Raw genomic sequence first — 25,392 nt, 5'->3', positions numbered from 1 at the left:
CCGGGAAATGGAGTCCGCCCGCCTCCCCGAAGCCTCACGGGAGGCGGAGTCCGAGAGGCGGGAGAGAAGGGGACGCTGGGAGAAGGAGGCCCCGCCCCCCTTGCCAGCCAATAGGGAGGGGCGCGGCGGCGCGAGGCAGCATGGGAAATGGAGTCCGCAGGGGAGAGGCGCCCGGAGCACGACGGGAAATGTGTTTTGGCGGGAAGCTGAGGGGAGCTCCAACAGGGAGGCGGGGGCGGCAGGAGAGGGGGCTCTCCTCAGGTCGGGGGGTGTGGGTGGGTTGTACGAGGTAATCCCACCCTGCCCGGGCTGTCCACCCCTCGAGGGGAGCGTGAGGTTCTGAGGGAGCAGCCAAAGGGTTTGGGTAGAGCAGGGCCTCCCTACTGCTCCCTCACAGGGTCGTCCTGCGTGGCGTCGGAGGCTCTGCGAGGGCCACGCACAGCGTGGGCGAGTCTTCGCCTGCCTCGGTTGCCACTTCTCCCTGTCCGTTCTCCTTTTTGTGAAGTAATGGTTGAATTCAGCAACTAACAGAGATGTCTGAGGCAACCGGCTGCACCCGGATGACAGAGCTGCGTTCTTCCTGCCCTAAAAGCACATACACCTCGCGGTGCAAGTTTCTGACCCCTTCACGAAGGACTCGCTCCAAAATGTTCTTCCTTTTTTGAACGCAGACGCCACTCAGTGACACCGACACGGCAGCCAGAATACAGGTGGTAATAGAGGATGCATGGGAACGTGACGTGGAATGCAGATGTTTGCCTTAATTCTGAAATTGTTTGAGCAAATAATAACACATAGAAAGGTAAAAAGCCCAAAAGCTTCTGAAAAAAAAATTCAAATTTCATCATTTCCCTGTGGAAATATATTCTTACTTTGATGGGAGCGTAACAATTGCTATTGACCTTTAAAATACGTGATTAAAAATAAAGACTAGGAAACCAGGAAATCATAAGTTTACTGTGATACAGACTTATTTGTCCGCTTCCTCAGTGTTACGATTTGTGGAGATAAAGGCAAGGTCATGCAGGGCTGGGGGCAGAAGGGGTGCACACGAAGCAATCTCCAGAATCCTCTTCTCTAGATTAGTGGAATAAGAAGTGTCTGGCCCTTCAAATGCCAGTGAAATTGTTTGGAGGATTAGGATCAATTCTCCGAGGAAGAGCAAAGGGACAGCAAATAGACTGGAGTTGGGGATGAAGCAGGGAAGGCAGTCAGGGTGTAAGAGAAAGGCTTGGTGCAGCAGAAGTAAAGGCAACAGATTACAGCGCAGGTCAGAAACAGATGTTCCATCTAGGAAGGAATTAAACAATATATCTAAAAAAAAATAAATCCCATTGCAGAATGGCAGAAGGTTTTGCTGTGCGGATGCTGCTGCTGCTTCTCTGCTTTATGGATGTGGTGCTGATTTTTTTTCCTGCTCTTTTTCCATCTGCAAAACCAATTTCTGTTTTTAGGCTAATTCACCATTGATTCCCCTTCATCGAATCTCAAATCTCCTGCAGCTTCGGGTAGAAAAGGAGCAGAAAAGGGGCCCGGTGCAGAGCCTGCTTCACTGTAACACACAGCCCGAGACAGCACACCAAAGCGCATGTACCATCCCCTTGCACCAGCATAAGGAGCTTCCACCAGAACGGAAAAGGGTCATTTTCTCATTTCTTGTTCCTTTTCCCTTAGAGATACTCTTAAAATCAAGTTCTTTCCTCCTGCGCTGCACCAACCTGCTCCCTCAGGGTTACAGGCTGCTGGCAGCCAGCACCGCCTCTCCTTTTGCCCTCTCCCTGCCTGCTTGTGTGCAAGCATGAAAACACAACTCTCCCCAGGAACGGAGAGATGATGAGCAAAGATCTGGTCTGACAACAAATCCTGCTCACTGGAGTGTACCCACTGCTGTCCTTGTAACCTGTCCTTGGAGTTAACGGTTTGCTTACTTTAATTAAACCCAGCTGCAGTGCAGCGTGGGGAGCGCTTGCTGCCTGCTGCTCCAGCTGCGTGACCGGAGCAGGGTTTCACACAGTTTAAACCTCCTTTTGACACCCCCCAGCACAACCACGGCACTTGCAGCTACATTTTACTGCTGCCCTTCTTATCACTCCGCTCTGTCGATCTTTATCCTGAAGGACAGCGTGTCATTTGGGTTTGCTTCCTTCTAGGCACAATCTAACACTGCTTGGAGCTCTAACATTGTCTTAACAGGAAAAATAAAATCATTTTGCTATGGCTAATGCTTTACAAAGCAACTCTTCTTTTTCTAAAGATTTTACCCTGTACTTCACAAAAATAAACACAGCAAAATCATTAGGGCTTTCAATAAATACGGATGATAACACAAATCCCTCCATCTCTACACAAGGGAAATCCCCCTCCCACCCATTACAGCTAGAGCCAGATAATTGATACAGTCCCTCATGTTGACACACTAAATGTTTTGTAACAACAGAGGGGAGAGAATCTGTTTATCTAAAACCACATTTGGAGTGACATAAGACTATCACTTTTTTGGTTAAATACCAGAAAGAATATCAATTCTTTGGCTGATATCAATCTAACCAGATCCATTTAGACTGACAACTCACATTTCCCTGGGTTGGGGAAGAAGGGGGGGGGTGTGCTTCCCCAGATCAGCGACTGTTAAGTCAACAATGACGTTTCTTCCCATTTTGGCAGGGGGAGGAAGAAGCCCCAACCCCCCCAGCCATCGAACGAGAGCCTCTAAAAACCGAGGGAGATTTGGGGGTCTCAGACAGCCACCCCTCAAGTGACAGCTGGGTGCGGGGCTGTGCCGCCTGCTGGCTCAGGGAGAAAGTCACAGGAACATTTCTTGTTGGCTTCCATCTGTAAAGCCAGATTTTAAGAAAACTTGCATCGGGCAGCAAAACTCAGGCTTCGAACAACAAACCCAGCCAGTTCTTCCTGCAAGGACAGGAATTATTTGCATCTGTCCCAAGCCTGTGCTTAAGCTTTCAAACAGGCAGAGACACTCAATGTAATCACACACAGCAGTTCTAGCAGGACTAAGGTCTCAAAATTTTATACTTTTTTTCTCTGACATGACAGATTCCAGTTCCCCCAGCCTCCCAGCGACTGCTGCTCTGCTCTACCCCCTGCACCTCTGCAGCCACGGGAAGCCCACACTAGCCCAGTCATTCCAGGCTGTCTTTTCTTAGGATAGTCTTTCAGAGGGTCACAGTTCAGCGCCCTGATCCTGCGAAGCAGCATGTCGAATATTTCCCCATCCAGGCTCTCCGGGCTAACATGATCCCCCCAGACAGGTGTTGAGCTCGATAGCGGCCTGCGATCCAGCTGGATGAAAAATAAACCCGGATTAGAGCTAACGAAAACTCTTCTGTTGGAGCAGCAAAGTCATTTATCAAAGCTTAAGGGGAGTTAATTTTTTTGAAGGAAAAGGCATGAATGAAGAAAGAGGCAAGCCTTAAGAAGGAAAACAGCCGAGCAGTGAAACAGGTGGGTGGGATTAGGGCAGAGAAACAGAGGTGAAGGTCTCTGCTGGGGATCAGTCCTGCGCCACGCAGGGTCTGCTGCACGGAGGGGGAGAAACATTAAGCGCTTTAGGTCCACGACGAGCGGGTAAAAGCTGCCTGTTCCCGTCAGCAGCAGCACTGACAGAGCCGGGTTTCCTCACCAGGCACCCTGAGGCTGAATCCTCCGGTGTCTACCATGCAACACGAGCTCTCGTCTCCTCCAGCACGCTGCAGTGGGGTCTCTCTACTCTACTCAGCTGCTGATTTTCCACAAATCCTCAGGAATGCAATAATAACCTTTACCCTCCTGCTATGTCAGGGCAAAGTCAATGGTGAGCAGTAAGGGAGCTGCAGGCAGATTCGATCCCCCTCGGGGCAGCGTGGCCACTCGAGCCAAACTCCTGCAGTCGCTCAGCGCACAGCACAGCTGTCACGCACACACAAGAAAGCTAAGAGGAGCTTAAATCCCCTCGGGTGCACCGATCAACTGAGGCAGGGGCAATATTCGGAGAGGAACTCAAGGTAAACCTGCAGCACTACCACCCCTTGCGGCCACCACACAGCAGCAGGTGCTTGGGGACTGTTGATGATGCTGGAAAAGCTGCCGAAGACATTGGACATCGTCATCCTACTTCAAAAAATAAACAGATAAATGTCACTCGCTGTCCAAGTGCTATCAGCACAGACGCTGTTGTCAATAAATCAGAAGTATCTAGGAACAGCTTGAACAACTTTTATTTTTTTTTAAAGTGCTTAAAACGTAAATAACAAGCTCCTTATAAACATTAGTTGCAACTATTAAAACATGAAACACACAGAACCCACTTCCTGCATACATGAAGTACAGGGAAATCAACAACTCCAAAACCCCTGACACTTATCTCTCCCATTTTGGGATGTTTTTCCACCCCACGTTTATAACACAAAACACATGGCGGTTTCTTCACAGACAAGTCGTAAGGCTGAGTCTACGTGACACTTCCGTATCCACATCCCTTCAGGTTTGTTCCAGTTTAAGGATACACCTTGTTGGTTCTTCTGGCCCTTGACTCTGGGCCGGAAGGGCCAGTCAAGGCAAAAATAATTCACTTGGCCAGAGTTCTTTAAAAGCAAGAAACCTGGTTGTGGGCTGACAACAAAAGCAGAGCACAGCTGTGAGCAACAGCACCCTGCGGAAGACCTTGTGTAACAGCTTGAGCGTGGAAAGAGAAAGACAGACCAGGAGGCAAAAACATAAGAGTAATTGTGATGGCTGTGTTTAAAACAGAACCAGTGAAAAGCTGCTGCTGGCCCATCAAAACCTTTTCGGCTGCTGGATTCAAAGAGTGAAAGACCGCAGAGTGTTACCCTGCAAACTGAACAGAAGTGCTACTCGCCTCCCTGTTTTTGCAAATAAATCGCTAAATATGGAGACTGGACATGAGCAACTTGAGAACATTTCCCCCACTCCTTTTTCTCATCCCTCCCTCAATGAGAAAACATCTAGCTCCTCAAAACCATTTCCCTCTGGTACCTTAGAGGTTTTAACAAAAAAATTATACAGCCTCTGGCTTCAGTGCTATTGCATGGTGTAGCCAAGCTTGCTTGCTCTTACGCACAGAATAAAAACTGTGTGGTGGGGGGAAAACCCCCCACATTTGCAGGCCAGCAGGGTGGAGAAACAGAGAACAAAGACAGAAGCATCTTTAAGATGCCTTTTCCTAAGCATGGGTTGTCATTTGTAGATACCTCTGGACTTCTAAACGCTCAAGGACAGACATGAAACATCAGGGCAGCCTTGGCTGTTGTCACTGCTTGGTTTTTTTCTGTAGCCCCCCCCCCTCAACCTCGTCTCACGTGCGATGCCAAGGTACCAGTGCTGTTCCCCCACCTCGGCCTTTGGAGATGTTCTGCTACTGCAAAGTCAAGGCAAAAGCATTTTAGCTCTGCTTGCTCCAGCCTCCTCCGAGACGGCACGGGCTCCTGCGGTGGAAGGCAGTTCGGGGACCGCGTTGCTCTGCTGTGACGGAGGCAGGTCATGGGAGGAAGCACGTATTGCTGAAAAGGCCGTACGCCTGATACAGCCTGCTGTAGCTCTGAGATAATATATTCAAGTGCAAAACATTCAAGCTTTGGACTAAAAAAAAAAAAGGCAGAGCTGACTAAGGCAGAAGGGGGATTAGGGAGGCGGTGAAACGCAATGGAAGAGGAGGGGGAGAAGGCCGGGAGGAGGTGCAGCAAGATCCTTATAAACATTGGCACTTGTGTGTGGGGAGCAGCTACAACGCCGATTGCTGCTGGGGGATAAGTCTCAGGAAGAAGCCCCTGGCTCTATTGGGAGATTTTGGCTGTCGGTCTCTCCCTTGCTAATGTCCACCTGATGTAAACCTTCACATTCACCACTCGGCATCCCCGCCCGTCTGCAGGGCTGCCCCTTCTCCTGGCCCTCCTTCCAGTGCCATGCACTGCTCTTCTGACACTGGACCGCTTTCTAGCTGTCCACAACTCCTCCCTGCCTGCTTTCAGGTAAAAGGGAGAGCTTCTCCACATGAGACAGGCACCTGGAAAGGCAATCTAGTTCTCAGGCCACAGGATCTTTTGATTATATAGGCAGACAGAGGTTTCTGGTACTTTCTAAAATGGGAGAAACACTTTCCCTCAGACCCTTACGTCTTACACCAGAAACAAAGTCCCCACACCTGAGACACACAGAGGGAGGGAGAACATGAAGACGCAGGTAGAACAGTGCAAAACCCCAGATTACTTCCTCCTAGGGGCAAAGGCAGGTAGGAACAAAAGGCTCGTGGCCAGTACATTCCCAGGTAACAAGTCCTCCTCCTCACACGATGGTCTACAGGCTAGGTATGACCAAACATTCTCAGTGATGGCAACACCAAATCTCCCTTTCTCCTGATAGCTCTCACCCCGGCAGCCTGCTTCCCCAACCTCAGACTTCGAGCATGACCCAGTACTGCCCTTTATCCAGCTGTATTTTGTCTTGGAACATTTGGCCTGCTCTTCCCGCAATGCCTTCTCTTAATGTCTCTACCTCCCACGTCACGCAAGCTGCCCGTGCAGAGCTCCTGCAAAAGACCAAAAGCAACCCGCACACAGGGGTGGGAAGGCTCCGCTGTCTGCGTTTAAAAATAATAAACTCACCTAGTTCAGATTAGCAGGCAAACAGAAGAGGAAGTTGCTCAAGACGGGTTGCGTTGAACTGAGAATTGGATTTCAGAGCCTTTTTTGGTAGGAAACTGCTATTGTCCTATTGCAAAAGGCACGATTTTTCAAAGTCATGGTATACATTTAAGCAAGGAAGGAGAAAAGAATACGAAGGTTTTAAAAGAGAGATCTACAGGAGAGAGAAGATGCCTTACATGTCAAGACAGCTCAAGTCCCACACCAACTGACCCTCTGCCTGCATGGGCACCTTCTCTAGCCAAAATCCAAGCAGACCAAGAGAGGGAGCAACATCCTTTCTACACCCTTCCACAGCACCTCCAAATCAAAATCTGCGCTGTACTCCGGTGCAGCCAGGAGCATTGCTCACCATCCTCAGGCTAGCGTCATCTACAGTTGTTAAACCACATAAATCAGAGGCTTTTAGATAGTCATTCAACAGTTAGCAGCAAGAAGCATTCAACTCCCGAGAGAGCTAGCCTCCAATGCTTAAGGGTGGGTCCCAGCTGCCAGAGGCCTGTGCAGATTGCAATACAAGTGGAGCGGCGTTTGGCACTAATACTGGCTCGAAGGGGGTCTGCGACGATTACTGAATTGCTAGCTTTGAGAGGGTGTTTGATGGATGCCTGACCTAGCAGGATGTCATGCATAGAGGTGGCTGGGTGGTCAGACATCCTTCTCTGCACACGAGCTTCGGTCCCGATGGCATTTTCCTGTTGCACGGAGAAAGACAACGCAAAGTCAATGGTGGGGTGTGGCCAGTGGAAAGCAATTCCCCTGTGGACACAGGAAAGGGGGGAGTGTAATACTGAGTAGAAAATTCAGCTGTGATTTATACATACAAGAGTCGCCCCCAGGGCACACTGGTGCCAGCCAGCCCAGTGCCGGGTTGGGTGATGTGCAAGAAGATCTCCTGCAGTACTGATGGTGCACAAACCATCACTGGCCCTTCTCCCGTACTGCAAGTTCAGTTTTGAGCTGGGTAACTGAGGCAGCATCACAACTCTGCATGTGCGCAGCAAAGGAACCAACAGCGCTCATGATCAGGCAGTGACGTCGGCTTTAGTCCTTTATGGCCTCCGACTCCAGCGCTGTCGCTTTATGTAGAGTCTCCCATACAGTCAGCTACTGGCACAACTTGGAGCTGGCTCTTCAGACGGAGACCCTTCATTTGGGGGTACAACATATTGGGCAGGAAGGGAAAGAGGCATCCAACAGTAGTCCCTTCCCCTAGCTGCCCTGCTGAGCAGGCTCAGCGAACAGTAACGTGCTGGTAGACCCTTACTGAGTTTAAGCATCCCTGATGTCACCAAACTATTTAACACCATCCATCAGCCAGGGTACAGCACTTCAGAGATAAGAGATGTGGAAGAGTATGGGCAGAAGAGCAGCAGTAGCAGGATGAAGACATGGGTGAGGTGGTTGGTTTCCAGCTCTCAAATGTCCATGGACCACTTAAAGCATTGGCAGCATGACTGCCTGAGAAGATGCCACTTGGTCACACAGACAGGAACCTAAGGAGGCATCTGCCTCACGTGGAAGGCTCTGCTCCTCCCCATAGGGTGGATGACAGCCTGTCACCCTATAGTTCCCTGGAGCCAGAGGTGGGATAAGCTTGGGCTGGGAAGGAGCAGATAACCTTTCCTGCTAAACTCTGCGAACAGAAGCCACTGGAGCCCTCTTGTAAGAGGAGGGGGGAGTGCAGGGATGTTTGCAGCGTGTTTATTGGAGAAGTGCTCTAGGCAAGTGATTCTGGTCTCTGGGGAGACGTTACTTGGTCTTGCTTTCCCCCAGCGGGATCTGGAGGAGCGTGGGAGACTGTTCCATGATGCGCACCAGCAGCTGGTCAATGTAGTTCTCCAGTTCATGGATGTGCTCCTCCTTCTTGCTCAGCTCTTTCTCTCTCTGCAGCAGAAGCTGGATGAGTTCATCATGGGTCAAGTGATAATACTTGGCTGACTGGTCCGGTACAGTAGGATCCTGTGGTAGAAACCAAGAGGAACATTCAGCAAATAACATGAAAACCGCTGCTCCCTTTAGCGTTTGCAAAATGCAGCGACAGCTGAAGCAATCATATTTTCTATGTCTGTCTGCTTTCTAAATCTGACCTGATGAGCCTGAGACATTGTGCAGCTATCACATCCTGTCTTTACAAAACAGCTTTCCCATGTGCCATGCAGTCACCCAAGAATACTGGAGACAGAACAACTGCCCAGACACCCAGGCCAATGCAGCCGCCTCCATATGGTTAGAGGTGACCATGGAGCACTTCTACCAGCTGGGTGAATCGCTTAGCAGGGTTTCCCCAAAGACTGTGTTAAACCTCCCTCCCCCCAACAATCAAAAGCTAAGGGTGTGGGCACAACAGAGCCCATCAGCCTGGCATAATGAGGCCTGCCATTAGCTACTCCCCCTTTCTGGGGCTTTGCCCTCCCCCAGTCCTCCAGCAGCAGGCCTGGATGACGGCAGGAGAGGAGAATTAAAAGCTGAAAAACCCTTCAGGATGAGAGCCCCGGGGGTGTTGGGTCTCCCAGAAGAGCTGGGGCTGCCAGACAGGCTGAAGCAGCACAGGGGAGCAGGACCCAGACAGACCTCATCCCAGAAAAGTTGAGATGCTCATAACCCACAACATGAACTACCTGCGGCACCACAAAGGGCTTGCTGGGTGCAGCAGGGTTGTAACTTGTCCTTCCACTCAGGTGAACCCCAGCAGCAGCATTTTACATGTTGAGTTGGGGAGGCAGAAGGAGTGGCAGCAGACCAAGGGAAGGAGAAGGCACCCCCATGAGACCGTGCCTTCAGACATATCACACAGGTATTTTGCTTGCCTCAACATGCCAGTGTTTGAAATACAGCCAGGCAAGCAGCATTTGAGCAAGGCTCCAGGAAGTACTTTCCCTCTGCTTCCACCAGGAGAAAAAACCCTTCAGGCCTTCAATCAGGCAGCTATCACATCCTCCACCTTTCATTTCTTGCAGATAACCAGGCATTGACTCACACGCTGTACAACAAAAACCCCAAACCAAAGCAAGCAATGGGAGAAGAGCGATGGGGAGAGATGGTCCAGAAACCAGGTCGTGGGGGAAGGGAGGCCAGTGGGAGGCTGGGCAACCAGGATCAAGGATGTCAGGGTTAATATACATGGTTCCACTCACACTGTGGCAGGAACCCTTTCTACCTCCTCCAACACCAGTTCTCTGCACTTCTGTCACCAGCTCTAGAACATCTCAAGCTGGTGGGAACACTGCTCTCACCTCAGTGGTAGGTTCCTACCTTTAACTTCTTTGAGTCCGTTTTCTCCGGGTGAGAAGACGGGGCCACAGGCTGGACACTGCTCGTGGTGACTGTCTTCAGCTTCTCCAGGCCATTGCTCAGAGCGGTCGTCAGGCTGGATCTGTGCTGCTGCTTCTTCTCACTGGAGACCTCTTGCACCACAGCGTTGATGGGTTTCACTGGGTGAGGACTAAGGAGAACAAAGAGGTTGGGCAGTTAACACCCTCCCAAGCTGGGGAGTGATGCTGCTGGCTCTCCCTATGGCTTTTATGGGGATAGGACCCACTTATCAAATTTAGTCAGCTCCACACAGCTAAATCCTCTGTGTCTGTGTTGCTCAAAGCTCACCTGCTTCGAGGAGAGCCAGCATCCTGCAGAGCAGGCAGCCCACATGTCAAGGGCTCCAGCACCATTTCCACCCAGAGATGAGATAAGGAGCCCCACAACATGTGTTTGGCTGAGATACAGAACAGATCCCTGTGCCCACACCTATACTGCTCAGCCCACACCGAGAGTGCTGTGGGGCAAAACTCCCAGCTACCAGGCATTAGTATAGCTGGGAAAATTTAACCCAGGTCCAGTATAATCAGAGGCTGCTACGTCCACTGCCCAGAGGCGCATTTTGCTGCCCAGGAGCCCCCAGATCAGTGTCTGGGGTCACCACTGATGCTTCAGGGATGCTCCTGCACCACTGTGCATCAGTTCCTGCACTGCCGCAGCCCAAGAACTGGGCTCCACCTGCCTGGAAGACACCACTGAATTTGTCCCCCTCCTTCATTTATTTTTGCCTCACTCTTCACCCAAAAGATTGACTCTGGGCTTAAACAAAGTATGTTTGCTTTTCAGCATGATGGAAAGAGAAGTGACCTGATGCTACCTTCCTGGAAGGAAAGGACAGACCTGTGCACCGTATTCAGGATGAAAAGATCTTAAAATCTACCCAGGAACTCTGCGAAGCTTCTGTGCTCATCAGATGGAGCAGCTGCCCTGCAAAGGGTGATAATCCCAACTGCTGTGCATCCAAACAACGCTGCAGGGGAAGGGGGACATCTTGCTCGCAGGAGCTCTGAAGCAAGGCGGGCAAGCGCAGCCTCTCTTTACAAATGGGGACCTCAGAGTATTGGTAGGATGGGTTGTGGGAGGAGAAGTAACACCCACAGTCACCGTGTGAGCTGTTAGCCAGGCTGGGACAGACCCCTCTCAAGTCCAGCTTGTGCTCTAAGCGCTTGACTGTGCTTTATTTCCATTTTGGAAGCAGAGCAGGTGGCTTTCAACCCTGCTCCAGGTCAGAGATGATGGGTGAGGCTGGGACAAAGGTAGCATCACATAAGGCATCAGGTGGGCGGCCCAAGTCCTGAAGGCTGGTGTCCTCGTGCCTTGTCAGTAGTGACGGGATGAGGATGTACCAAGTAGTTTCCCCATTGTGCTGACAGGGCATGTCTAGAAGTCCTCTTCAACCATGATGATGCCCCTGTCATCCATTTGCTGGATGAGGACAGCAATGGTAGCCACTGACCAGCTCCAACAAGCCAAAGGGTCAACACCCCTTGTCAGAGCTGTCCAAGGATGTGGACAGAGCCCAGGTTCCTGGGCAGCTTGAAATGGAGAGGGATCCCATGAACCTAATTGGGAGTCCACTGACAGCATTAGGAGTTGGAGAAGTTGCTGTTCTGCGCATCAGCCTCGAGCACTCTCCACCGTGGACTAAACCCTTCACCAGCAGAGCTACAAAGACCATGATACCACGTTACAAGCGGTCCAGCAGTTGTCAGTTTGTTACGATGTAAAATGGGGTGAGGGTGAACTGGACCGGAGGCCAAACCCAGATCCTGAAAAATTGCTCATTCCCAAGTCCTTTAAAAAACCACAAGTAATGACTTTGCTTGCTTGAACCGCTGCTGGCCTCCTTCCTAGCCCCAAAGGAGTGGGGTTCACTGCAGGATCTGGGGAACACAGCTCTACTACCACTGTAGGACTTCTACTATTCCTCAAAACACAGTGTCTGGGAAGGAGAGTGGCTGGGGAGCCACCAGGACTGCTCATCACAGCCAGATCTGAAGACAAGCAGCCCCAAATGCCACTGTCACCTCATGCATCCCCACAGCCAGCACAGAGAGTAAGACCAGAGTACGGCTGCAGAAGCAGGAGAACGACAGCCCTAAGCAAGAGGTCTGCAGGCCACTGGCTGGCCGCCACAAACACTCAAACCATTTTAAACCTCGGATGGGGACCTCTTTTGGACCAAATTTACCAAGGCCACTCTACAGAATGAAAACCAGCAACAGCTGTGGGATAGCTTGAATGCATTTTGAAAGCAGGGGGACATTTCCCACTGTAAGTCTGGTCACACGCAGCCTTCAGCCCATTGCCAGTGGAAACACGTTAATTTAGCAGAGCTGGAAAAGGTATTTAAAAAAAAAAAAAAATCATTATCCCATTCTTTCCCACTGAAAGGATAGCGTGTGCAGGGCTCCTGCTGAGCAAAGCAGGGGCTCTGCCCCCATCAGCTTGTCACTGTAAGAGGCATTCCTCCACCTGCATCCTGCCCTGGGATGGTCGGTACTGCGTACTTCCAGGGGAGCAGAGGTTGATTCACGTCTTGGCCACATCTGAAGTCCTAATGGCTCTGCCAAGATGCTGGACCTGTTTCCATCCGCCGGTCAATGAATGTGAAGTTGAGAGTAGAATTAATTGCTGACACTGACAGCCTGCCTAATCCAGTACTGCATCTCTGAGTGGACGTAAGTCTACGATGAAGCTTAACACATCCAAGATGAAACAACTCAGAGTGACAGTGGCACAGCCCTGGTCCCTCTCTCTGAGCAAGCTTTGCTGGGTCACAACACAGCTTTCACCGATGCTCCCAAGGTCATTGCTGAGCCAAGTGAAAAAACAGGGAGATTCCCCTACAGCAACTTGGAAATTAAGTTTTTATCAACCCATTAAAATGCTCCTCACAGAGAACAAGGCAACAAATGCAAGGAAATCAGTCTCTTGTGGGTAAGCTGCTGTGCCTGCAGCAGCACACAGCACCTGAGGGCCAGACCTCCACGAAGAAAGGGTCTATGGGAGGAAAGGGAATGACTGAGCTCAGGATCATTAGCATTTCTCCCAGGCCTGTCTGTGGATGTGGCAAGCCACTCTCCAAGCTCCAAGGGCTCCACAGGGAATATATTCAGATCACAGAGACTAGCATTTAACCTGAAACCTCATTTTCAGAAGAGGACGATTCTGCTGCACTCCTGACACTGGGAAGGCACAGAGCTGCATGGGCCAATACCACCTCAGCACCTGCGATGTCCCCAGTCCTGTCACGCACAAGTGCCAGGACATGCTACAATGGTCACACATCTGAATTCCCAATTGATGGGCAAGGAGCTGCACAACTGCTGGGCTCCTCCAAGGCAGTGGAGTCCCCAGCGCACTGTCACGGGCTGTCCTTTAGGTCCCACCTGTACCAGGGGATGTGACCAGAGACACCTTCCCAGCGGTGAAAGCACCATCCTGCCCTTCCCCAAAGAGCGGAAAGGGGAGCCTCCATACACTTGAGTGTTGCAACTGATGCTCCAAGCACTCACCTTACCCCAGCGGCACCGGTTTTCTGGCGAGAGCCCTCCCTCGCTGCAGGCAAGCGGGAAAAGATCTGCAAATGCAATCCCAACATGTGCTCTTCTGGACTCTGAATTCCCTGGCTGTATCTTCAAACCTGGCACACAAGAAGCTGTTCCAGGAGGGCACAACCGCCCAGCTCACTGTGACCAGGCGGTGCCCCAGCCAGACTAGGCGGGAGGTGCTGGTGTCACTCAGATATACAAGTCTACCATTTGACTTGCCATCTTGAATAAGATGGCCAGCAGAGAGCCCTCTGGCCACCTGGGAAGAGGACATGGGACCCCACACCCAGTTTTCATCCCTCCTGAGGAGGGCACATAACCCCAGCACACCAGACTCTCAATAATCCGCACCAGGTACCAGCTCCTCCTTTATCTGATGGAAGAGAAAGACACTTTTGTCCCAGCTAAGCCTTAATGCCTGTTCTAAGTTTGAAGTCTTTGCTTTTTCCTTCCACCTTTTTTCTACCGTATCTTTTCTTTGTCTATGTGCCACTGACCAGCCTAATAGACGATTCGAGGGAAGGCAAGCATCACCACGGGGACCTGGAAAAGAGCCTTTCCACCTTGCCTCTCTCCCCCCATGACAATTACTCACATCTCCCCAACCTTATAAAGTAGTGCAGATCCTCAGAGCCTTCCACAGAGACCTCAGTAACTCTTCAAAAGTTCTTCAATCACAGCAGCAAGCATCCAAAACATCCGTGTTTTACAGGTAGAGAAACCAGACCAGAGATGTTCAAGGACTTCTCAGATGCATCTCATGGCAGAAGCCAGCACTGACATGACGACCAGCTCTTAGGTCCAAGGCCACTTTCCTCCCATGAGCCAGTCAGCCCTTGGATGGATGCACAGTCAAGCCCAAAGACGACTGTGAGCACATACCATTGGCAAAGAGAGCCCCGGGACCACACTTTTCTCATTGCTTGATTTTACCCTTTGGGATTGCAGGACACTTCTCTTTCCATGAAACGTAACAAGCATTACCAAAATTCAGGAGGTTTCTGTATACCCTCTATCTGCAAATTTTGAACAAGGTTATTTGTTGGAGGATAAATAATCCAATTAAGAATGATTTGAGGATCTGGCCTCAATATAGAAAAAAAAAAAATCAGCTAACAGAGCCATCTCTTGCTGGTCTTTGCTCCCAAGGTCATTTTGCACATCAAACACACGCTCGAGCCAAGGAGGGATCCCCATGCAGAAGGGCTGGAGCTTAGCTGAGTTCTGCTGTCCCCATCCTCCTGCCCTCTCTTGCCCCAGGGCCATGACCAATATTACTCTTGGGCCAGACGGGATTTTATCATTTCAGTGCCCCCACAAAGCTCCATTTGCCTTCTGTCACAGAAGTGAGGCTGATCATATAAATCAGTGCTAGAAGACCCAGGTCCCCACATAAACCATAAGAGTTTGATCCTTGATACGCTGGGCAGACAGAGCCCATGACAATCTCCTGCTCAGGCAGACCAGGGGAAGGTGTACCAGGAAAACTAGATGAACTGAAGGACACAGAGCAAGACACCATGCCCTAAACTCAGCGTCTTTCTCTGCTTCACGGCATTTCTACAAGCCCAAGACTGACATGGGAGGAAGAACAGCCCCTTCATTCCCCTGATGCACCACGACAGTACCCCCCTTCCCATTCCCGTTATCCTCCAGGCTAAGTCCCACTTGCTTCATAACCAATGGGCATCTCAGCAGAAGGGAGAGGAGAATGGCATTTTGCCACCATCCTGGTGAAACTGCTTTTTTTTTTTGCTATGGAGAGAAGGTTTTTAGTACCTGATGGTCATTTAAAAAGGAAAGAAACCAAAGCTGAATTAATGAAAAGGGAAGGGGCAGTAGCTGTGCACATGCCGTGAAGGAACTCATGAGAGCATTAACAGCTGGAAGCTCTCCTGGCAGACATGGAAAAGGCACCTATTTTGCAAGCACAGGGAAGATGATGGAGCCAAAATTAGCATCGAGTGAAATGCGGATGCAGTTCTGCTGTGGCTGAATTTTCAGCTGGGGCAGGTCTTGGATGCATCAAACTGTTTGCCCTAGTTTAGGGCAAACACAGGACACCAGTGGCCATTCCCTACCATGATCCGAGAGAGCTAAGGCTTCAAGCTCTTCAGGCCAGACTCTCTGGAACCACGGGAAGGTGAGGGAGACAGGACCTGCAGCAACACGTGGAGCGGCCTCCTTGGAGTCAGCGCAACCATGAGCTGCTGACACTGAGCCGGGGTCAGTCTTATCGGCCCCCTGATAAGAGCAGAAGGGAGACAGGGTTCACCTCTACCAAATAACACACCCTTTGCCTTCCCCGGAGTGCTCACCTGGTCGTCTGCTGGAAAAAGTGCTTCTCAGCTGGCTGTGTCTCCCTGGGCAAAACCACGAGTGCTGAAGCTTGTGTGTCACCGGACTGCGGCAAAGGGCAGGGCTGGGCGGCTGCGCGGCTGGTCGCGGCAGAGACCCCGCTGCTCGCGGGGCACGCAACAGGGGAAGGGAAATCAAACTGTTTAGGGTTAGTTGCAGCCACAAGGAAAGGGGTGGAGAAGGCCAAGGGCTGGCTGTCATGCAGGAAAGGAGGCTTGCCTAGCAGGTCCCTGGGGAGGTTAGTGGACTGGAAGCCTTGCCCAAGGGCTTCCTCATGGAGGTTGGTGAAGCTGAAGCCTCCCTGACCGAACCTTTCGGGCAGCACAGCTTGAACAGGGAGGGGGTCTGGTGACTTCTCCACAAAGGGATTGCTTGGGGCGTTTGGGCTGAGTGCCGGAGCAAAGGGATTTCTCGGGGCTGAAGCATCCTGCTTATGCCTCTCCTCCGCCCTATCTGGCTTCCAGAAATCAGCCTTCTTGAAGTCTATCCTGCTGTCTGCGGAGCATCGGTGCCACGGCCCCTCGGGCTCGCTGGCGGGGGGTCTGCCCTGCTCTGCCTCTCGAGGAGGGCCGGCCACTGCCACAGAGGTGCGAGGGTCGGGCTGGCCTCCCTCTCGCCCAGAGGGGCCGGCCACCGGCCCGTGCCACCCCTCACGATCACCCCATGCCGGCTCCAGCTGGGGTGGACTCTCCCCACGCGCTAACCTTTGGGGTCGTGCCGCCGGGCCGACACCCGCAGGGTGACCGGCTGCCTCCTGCTCTTCCAGAGCCGTCCAGAAGATTTCCGGCTGGCCCAGGTCTATCTTGGAAGGTAGGTTTAGTCCTGGCATACTGAGCTCCTCAGGGAACGGCTCCTCTTTGGAGGCCACCTCCTGCTCGGCACCGTCTGCGGTCCCCATCAGAGGAGATACACCCTGCTGGCTCCAGCTCTCCTTAGCACCCGACTGGCCTAATCCATCTAGGGAAAACTTCGATAGGCAAGTTTCGAACTGCTCAGCCGCATCCGTCTCATTCATCTCTGACTGGTCTTCCCCCATAGAGGCGTCCCCTTTTGCCAGCTCACTAGCTCTTGCCTCTGAATTAGCAGCTGAGTCTGTAGCAGCAGATTCAGCATCCTCAGGGACTGGAAACTCGCTCCCTGCTTCAGCTACATCCACTCCCAGTGTGGGAGCGCTGGGAGACACTGGGACAGAGGGCTCGCTGCTCAGACGACTCCTCGGCAGCTCTACGTCTGCGTTTGGGCCCTCCACATCTTCCCATCGCTCCTCACTGCCTCGCTGCCTCGGCTGTGGGTCGCAAGCAACCTCCTCCTCGGCGTTCCCTCCGCCACCTGCAGCTGCAAACCACCTTGGAGGTTTGGGGGGTGGCGCGGCCGAGCCAGCCGCTGTCTCCTCCCTCTCTCCGGTACCTGGCCACGGAGAGAGGACGACGTGCCTCTCACGGATGTCAGAGCTGAGTTTTACACGGCTTTCACTGGCCTCGAGCCGCATGCTAGCCTGGAGCCGGTAGACTGAAGTCCGTATGTCAAAAGCTTCCTCCTCACTACCAGCAACCTGGGGATCCGTCCCTGGCTCAGGGGCCAGAGGGAACCGTCGTGCTGCCACATCTGTGAGCACCCGTGGGGGCACGGCAGCCACATTGCTGCCTGGCAGGGTTTCAGAGGCAAGCTCGGGGGCAAAGGTGCTTCTGGGCAACATGCAAGTGGCAGCGCGAGATCCGCTTTTTGCTTCAAAGGCACCTTCACTGAGGAAGGCTGGCCGTGGGCCAAATGCGCTCTCCTGATCCACACGATCCTGCTCAGCCATGCTTTGGGCGCTCTCTGACAGGTCAGGAGCGGTTTCAGTGGCTATGGTCATCCATCCATTTGTCCCTGCACTAGAGAGTTCCTCCTCATTACTCTCCCCTTCCTCCCTAGCACTATTTTCAGCAGTTAGTCGTGTTGAAGTCTCTTTTTCCCCTGGATTTCCCGATGCAAACGCAGCTGTCCAAACTGTAGGCGTGCTGCTTTTCCTCCTCCTTCCCATTGACCCCGCAGACACAGGGCTCAGCACATCCTCTATCACAGTCGCTTCCTGGGTTGTGCTCACCAAGTTTGCCCCCACGTCTAAACCAGAGAAGTTTGTCCAAGACCGCAGAGTTGTGGGCATTTCATTGCCGATTTGTGAATCAGCCTTTTCAAATACCTTTGTCCCCTTCTCGTGAGCTGGCTCAGCCAATCTTTCTGTTGGGCTGGCTGCATCAGGATCATCAATAAAAGCCATGCCCTCTGCTGCCACCGAAGCAAAGAAGTTTTCCTCCTTCAGTTCTGGTTTGAGCCTGCTGGTCGCAAAGGCATCGAAGGTATCATCCCACTCTGAGAGGGGAGGAGGGACAGCAGGTTTCTCGTCTGGAGGAGGAAGGTCTCCTTGTGATGGGGGAGTAGTTTCTGGAACAGGGACACAAACGCTTTTGGCTGGAGACTCCCTCTCCGGGTCTTTATGTCTTAGGGAGGCAGAGGGACTGCAATCCTCAGAGGAATAAAAGTTCCCAGCGACCTCTGTTGAAGCATGCGGCCCAGACGAGAAACTAGAGAAAAAGTGAGTAGGTGAAGGAGAATTTAGTACCTGGTCAGCGAGGAGGTCCTCAAAGAAGGGATTGCTCTGCAGGGAGTTGAGGAATGGGTTGGTAGGGGACAAGCATCCGGACTGACTGTCTCCAATAGCGGGAGAGAGGTTAGCGCTTGGCATGCTAGCGAGATGGGCTACAGCAGCAGGAGGAAACTGGGCAGGGGAGCAGGGAGGAAAATGAGAAGGAGCATCTGAGCTGGTTTCTACCTGAGGAGACACTTCCAGGCTGTGGAGGGAAGACAAAACAGTCCTCCTGGTTAATGCTGTGACAGTGCTGTAAGCATACACCACACACACCACAAACGTTTCAGTTCAAAGCAATGCAATGATCAAATACATACTCCTCTCTCTTGTTAGGCAGAGCAATGATTATGGAGTCAAGGCGTGGAAAGGGCATGCATGACAAAAAGGAAAGGGCAGCCCTTCTTCTAAAACGGTCCTCCAAATTTCCCCTTTCTGCCTTAGCAAGCCTTAAGACTCAGGAGCCCAAGAGGTTTTTCTCACCTCCTGCGGCCCAAGGACTCAGCCCATTTTTTTTCTGTCCCGACATTGGTGCGTACCAAAGGCAGGCTGCACACGAGGAGCCGGGCTGGGCTCTTGGATCAGGATTAGGTGAGCCAGTAAGAGCACGCAGGAGTGAGTCTTTCCCAGTTTACCCTAGTGCCTCGTTACTTGTTTGGCAACATATCAGGATGACAACAGACGCGGTGCTCCCTCTCGGACACGATGGAGGGTAGCGCAGCTGCTGGTGGCCAGGGAACAAGAGCTGAGCAGGAGGGAGCACATGGCCAGGATGTGGCCCTGGCTCCGCTCTTGACTCTGCCCAGCCTCCCTGCATGCCCTTTGTCATGTCGCTTCTAGCATGAGATCCCGAGATGCCTGAAACCATCTGGGGAGAAAGGGATTCAACACACCTCAAATTCAGACTGTCAGTCTCCTGCACCTCACCCCAAGTCAGGCAGCCAGTCCTTTGCTGCCTTTTCAAGAGGGACTACACTAACCTTTCTTTGGGATTTCATTGATCTTCTTCCGGGAACTCCTCCAGCAACGAGCATCACCACCCCCAAGGAAGACTTGCCAGGCCAGGGCTGGCCATCTTGGAGGTTTTCACATCACAAAGGGTGCAGTGTGGACACCCCACATCCCAACTGCTGCCCCGACTGCCACACTCACTCGTCCTGAGCCCCCATTCCTTTGACTCACCCCTGACAGGAGCAATCCCATCCCCAGGATGGAAGCACCCAGCACCAGCACATGGAGCTGCACTGCCCTGTAACCAAGCCGGCAGGATTACTTCCTTCTGCATCAGCCATGACAGCCAAGCTTCAAAGAGACCCCAGTCTTGGTTTGGGAGAAATATGGACATTGGTCAGCCAGTACTGGGCATATCGAAGTTTAATGAGGAATGAATAAAGTAATTCTTTGCCAATATGCACAGGGTATGTCCAGCCCTGGAGCTACATCACAGTATTTCCTTGCCTCACCTGAGCTGCTGGTAGTGATCACAAGCGGCACTGGAAGATCATGGTCAATGTGCTGTCAAACGGCAAAGTTGCTTGGACAACTATGTTCATCTGTCATTATGGATGCACAAAAAGCCTTAGAGACATTTTAAAGAGCAAAAATGCCATCTTGAGGCAAAAGTTAACTATGTGTGAAGGTGCAGTCAGCATCGGTTGCCTTTAAAGCAGGCAGGGTTACATGCCAGCAGCGCGCCTTGGACCATGAGTAATGCACAGGCGGGCAGGAGCCCATGCACACTGCAGCAGAATGGTAGGACCCACTTCTCCCCACTCCTGGCAGCTTCAAAGCCGCCCCTCACGCATCATCTTCTGAGCAGCTACCTATAGGAAAGGTGCCTATTTATGCAATCAATTCCAAAGTCCCCGCATCCTGGTTTTCAGGTAGGTAACACACACAGCAAGTGGCCAAGCATGATGGGCTCAAGTCCAGCACCCATCAGACACTACGCCAGATACAACTTAGCAGAACTAGTAGTTTAGGCACAAAAAAAGCCCCCAAACCTTCGTTTCCACTCAAACCTGCAGCTCACTTGATGCTGCGGGCAGAGACAGCTCATGGGTGCCCTCTCCTGCTGTCACTAAGCAGCAGTGGTGGCTGTGGCGCAGGTGCCCATCCCCGTCCCCACACAGCCTGGCCGTGTTCCACCATGTCTCCGTGTCCTCTCCCCACTCGGACCACCGGCACGTAGCAGGGTGGAAAATCCATTGCAGGCAGCCAGGCACACACGTCCATAGAAGATAACTCTGAGCAGCCCAGGACTTCCTGGGTGTTCTGAGCTCTCAGTGAGCACAGAAAATCTCCAGAAGTGATGGGAGAAGCTGATGGAGGAGGTGATGGACCTTTAGGCACAAACCACCCCAGAGAGACCAGCAGCTGCTCTCTGCTTGGGAGCCAACCTCTCCGGGCATGCTGTGACCCGGGGATCAGAATGTGGTTGGGGTGATCCGCATCTGAACCCTGCCTCCAGCACAAGACTCGCTCCAGACTGTTCACTGGACATCCTCACTGTTCAGTAAAAAACCATCCATGAGGCAGCAGCGGCACAACATGACAGCATTTGTGCAAGGAGACAGGACAGCCCATCTCTCCCCAACTCTCTGTCACCGCTATTTGGTGTTTGCCTTCCCAAAGGTCTCAAGGGTATGGCTCATATTTAGAGTCCCTCAATTCTCCTGGTTTGCTGAATGCAGAAGGTGCAGACAAATGCCTGCAGCTGCTGGGTGGCTCCATGCTCCTCAGCTGAACACACACACTGGAGCACAGGCTCCTGTTCACTGCCACTTGCTGCAAAATTACCTTTTCCCCTAATCACCCTCAAATTTAAGCTCTCCAGAAGAGAAACACAGCTGCTCATGACCCAAGGTCCAGCTGGGTGAGTTCACAAGATCCACAAATGGGTTTTATCTGTGGTGGAACAAGGCAAAACACCACAAATTTTCCTTTCCAGCTGGAAAGGGAAGGTGGCAAGGTTCAACCTGAAACACCACCATCTCAGGGTGGCTGCAAACAGCACACGCCACTGCCCTACCTCTGCTTGCTCCTGTGATTGCTCCTCCTCGCTGGCACTTGCTTTAATGTTTTCATCCAGATAAGGTCCCTCATTTGAGATTCTGCTTAAACAGCTTTTAGTGCTGAGTAAGAGCAACCCAGGCCTGATCCAGCCAGCTCTGCTGGGCTCTAGCACTAAATGGCTACAGAGCATTAATCAGCTTCGGGCTCCTAATGAGTGCTCACTGCTAACGACCTTCACAGCTGCCAGAAGACTGAGTGGTTCAAGTTCCTTCCCCAGGGGCTGGCTGATGCCAGAGCAGCCCCTCACCCAGGCAGACACGATGGGCAGTGCCCCAAATTGCACCAATCCCCACCCACACAGGTGGAGGAACAGCTTCGAGGTCTCTTCAAACCCACCCAAGAAGACCCTGTCTTCCTTCCCCATCGTGATGGGGCTCACAGCGTGCCAGACCTGCTGAGAAAGAGCACCTCTCAGCTACACCAGCAAGCTGGTCCCAGCCCTGAGGTGCTGCCCATGCGGTCTGGGCCACCAGGAATTGGGATGGTGCTTTCAGCAAGCCCCTGATTGCCCCATGCCCATCGTGAGATCTACACATCAGTGTCAGGATGCAACAAAAGGAAGGTTGCACTTTGTCTGGGAAACAAGGTGGGTGAACATGAATCTCGGAGAGAAGGAAATCAGAAGCAATGTAGCTTTTGGCTCTGGTGCAAGAGGACCCAAATCTCTCCCCTGCCAGGCAGTGGTCCTGTATCATCCTCCCCCAACATGTGCAGCCCAAGCCAAGCTAAAGACAGAAAGACAGAACTTAAATCCATCTTTTTTTTGGTTGGATTTTTGTTTCCTTCTTCCAAAACCCCCTACTGAAGTTTCCTTTCCATTGCCTGTCTTCATTCCTGTTGGGATCCACCAAGGCTTGCTCAGGTGCTGCACAAACCACTCTCAGCCACAAACTCCTAGCAGCAGAGCCCACATCTTTTCCCTGGGTTTTCAAAGCACCAATTGCACCGTAGCTCTTCAACCCCTTTCCTCGGGACAAGCATCCCCTGTTTTGGTTACCAGCCTGGCGCTGGCAGCAGACCTGCTCTCCCCATGAATAACCCACCTCTCAAAAAGCCCTGTTTCCCCTCCCCGATGAAGGATGCTGGAAGTGCTCAGCAAAACAAGGAGCTGAGGACGGCGTATTCCTCTAGAGGGAAACCTCCGCTTGCAGCAGCCTGATTGAAAATCTTTGCTGCATTGAAACGCTGACTCACCCTCCTCCTCCCATACCCCAACACACAGCTCCGCCAGCCAAAATAAATAGCGGGTACCTTTCTGCCCTCATTTATTTGTTTGGCAGCACTTCACAGACGCGTTTTTTAGCCTCTCAGCAGAAAAAAATAAAAAAAAAAAAAAAGAAAAGAAAACATTGCTGAGTAACCCCCTGACGGAAAGTCTATTTGAAACAGCTTGTTCCATGCAGGGAGATTTTTCCCTACAGATCGCAGCCTGAATTTCAGGCTGAAGGCAGCCGCCCCAGCTCCGCAGTCACAGAGCACCGTCCCCAGCCATCGCAGCCCATCTGCAGGAGGGTGGGTTACTCTGCACCGTGAAGATAAAGAAAACAGCACATGTGCTGAAAAAGCAGGAGTTCAGGGATGGCAGGGCTCAAATCCAGCCGTAACGCACCAAGGTTAAGAGCTGCTCTGAAGCTCAAGTAGAAAATCTCTCCTAGGAGGGCTGGATCCAGGGGAGTGCCGTGACCCTACCATTCACAAGCTGCTTTTTTGCAGCATTTCCCCATAGACAAGTACACAGCTGGGGCTCACTGCGAGCGAGCCAGGGAGAGTGGAAAACCAGCAGGACTGGGGTGCCGGAGGCCCCATCAGCAGCTTCAAAGCCTGGCAGGGATCAGGAATTTCCTCCCACTGGTGCGAACAAGGCTAGCACAGCAGGATTTGTGCAAAAAGGGGTTGGGAAGAGATAGGTAGGGCAGCCCAGGACATTTTTGTACAGGGAGGGAACCCAAGTGGGAAGGAGTCAGAATATATGCAAATGCTGCTTTTAAATAGCAGTTTTGGAGGTGAGAGCAAGGGGGTTAGCCATCTGTGCAATAATCACTTTGCTTTCCCCTTGGTCCTCACCTGCCCATCATCCCAATTAAAATGGAGAAGTCCTGCTTTATAGAGATTTGCCCCAAAACCACAGGAATAAAAAAAAAAAAAATAGCAGAGAGAGGATCTGGGCAGTAGGAGCCCAGTTAGATGCAAACTGCTAACCCCAATACCTGCTTTTAGGGGTGGGAGTGGGGCTGTGCTCTACCTGGACAGCTACAAAGCAGATTTGTCTCACCAGGGCTGAGCAGGTGCCAGCTTAGGATCCGGTTCACCATCCTGCTTCATGTCCATCCCTGGGAAATGCAGGCTCAGCAGGCAGAAGGAAGGCAGAGGCATTTTAAGAACCATTTTTCACCCTTGCAGGCTCCCCACACTCCTCATGCCAGAGGGAAAATGTCCAGCTCCATCCCTGATCATTTTTACCCTGTGACTGATCTAATGCAGGCATGCAGTTTTGCAGCTCATGTGGATACAAGACCTGTGCCAGAGATGTCAACCTGACGGCTCCTGAGACGGACTCATCTGCAGCATCCCAGTTATCCGTGACACCCCAGTTCTCACGACACAGCGCTCCTCTTCATCAAACTCTGAAGCCTCCCAGGTTCTGCTGTGAAAGCCACTGTTAACGGTGCTTTGGAGGGGGCTGTCACACACAGTGTTCAATCCCACTGACAAGCTCACCTGGTCCATCTGCGCTGCTCCCCACTGCCAGCCTGTCAGAGGACCGTACTCCAATCATTCAAAACCTTCTTCCCATTTCCAGCATTTAGGAAATGTACTTTTCAGGAGTATATGAAGAAGAATGAGGAATTCGTGTCAATATTTGGCCTCGCTGCTGGATATAAGGGTATGGACTATGGAAAGAGGAGCAACAACCAAGGTGGGGAGCGATTTTACGTTTTCTGCCCATGAAAGCAGCGACAGAGGGAAGGAGCTTTAACCTGCAATTATTTTTAAAAGAGAGAACGCAATTTCTCTTTTTTCCTATTGCCAAGCATGAGATGCAGCCTCATTTTATCATCCCAATTCACAATGGAGGAAGCAGGACCTGTGGAGCTCTGATAACATTGTAGGAAACCCTCAAAACAGTTAGACCAATTGTTTTAGTCCCAGGCCTTGCCTCAAATAAACCTGCTGAGCTTCTTCCTTACATACAACTGCTTGACCACACAACCTTAGAAACAACAAACCCCAAACAGTCTTTTATTCAGGTCTCCAAAGAGCAAACACTATCTTCCTACTGCTTCTATTCAAGTCAGTATCAAAGCCCAGTAGCTGCCATGGATTAGCAAAGCCAGGGCCAAAAAGCACAGCCTTTGGGACCTGCTTCTCCATCAAGTCAGCGAACAAGCATGTAAGTAAGGGCTGAAGTCAGAAATGTCCAGCCCTCTCCCCGGGTAAGAGCGCAGACAGGTTTGCAGCTCGCAAGGCAGTGCCAGCTCACGCGTGCTTGTCGATGGCTCAGCAAAAACCACCCGTAGCAGAACAGAAAACCTTTTTATAGAGCTGAAGTTAAAACCAGCTGAAAGTCAGCGGCTTCCTTATTTTAGAAAGGGTGTGGTTTTGCAAGAGCAAGTGGTTAAAGACAGGCTATGCCAAACTTGTCTTAGCTGCAGGCTAATTTAAACCTTAACTGTAAAGCACCTTTCTAATTACAGACCTTTTAACTAATTACAGGTTGAGTTTTTCAGTCTTGCAAAGGTGACTGCTTTTGATGTTCTCTCCCCATGTTCAGCTCCGGGTGAAACTTGACCTATCCACGGTGGGCAAA

General features: G+C 51.7%; 1 protein-coding gene across 4 annotated transcripts in view; it reads right to left on the bottom strand.

Annotated features, from left to right (window-relative positions):
• Window positions 1-4,192: 4,192 nt before the first annotated feature.
• RAB11FIP5 (RAB11 family interacting protein 5) overlaps window positions 4,193-25,392 on the bottom strand; it is a 44,157-nt gene continuing 22,957 nt past the window's right edge. The window contains exons 4-7 of one of the 4 annotated variants that reach the window (XR_007509960.1): window positions 15,844-18,447; window positions 9,912-10,101; window positions 7,481-8,618; window positions 4,193-7,351 (exon numbers count right to left, since the gene is read on the bottom strand). Coding sequence is in view for 3 of the 4 variants with exons in the window: in XM_049832386.1 (XP_049688343.1) it covers window positions 8,409-8,618; window positions 9,912-10,101; window positions 15,844-18,447 (3,004 nt within the window). In the remaining variant the exon portion in view is untranslated. Of the gene's footprint in view, window positions 8,619-9,911; window positions 10,102-15,843; window positions 18,448-25,392 lie in introns of all 4 variants that reach the window. The other 3 variants (XM_049832398.1, XM_049832386.1, XM_049832408.1) reach the window with 3 other exon arrangements.

Source organism: Accipiter gentilis, chromosome 3 (assembly GCF_929443795.1).
Source record: "Accipiter gentilis chromosome 3, bAccGen1.1, whole genome shotgun sequence".
In the NCBI taxonomy this organism is placed as follows: domain Eukaryota; kingdom Metazoa; phylum Chordata; class Aves; order Accipitriformes; family Accipitridae; genus Astur; species Astur gentilis.
This window is presented reverse-complemented; position numbering and strand designations above follow the sequence as displayed.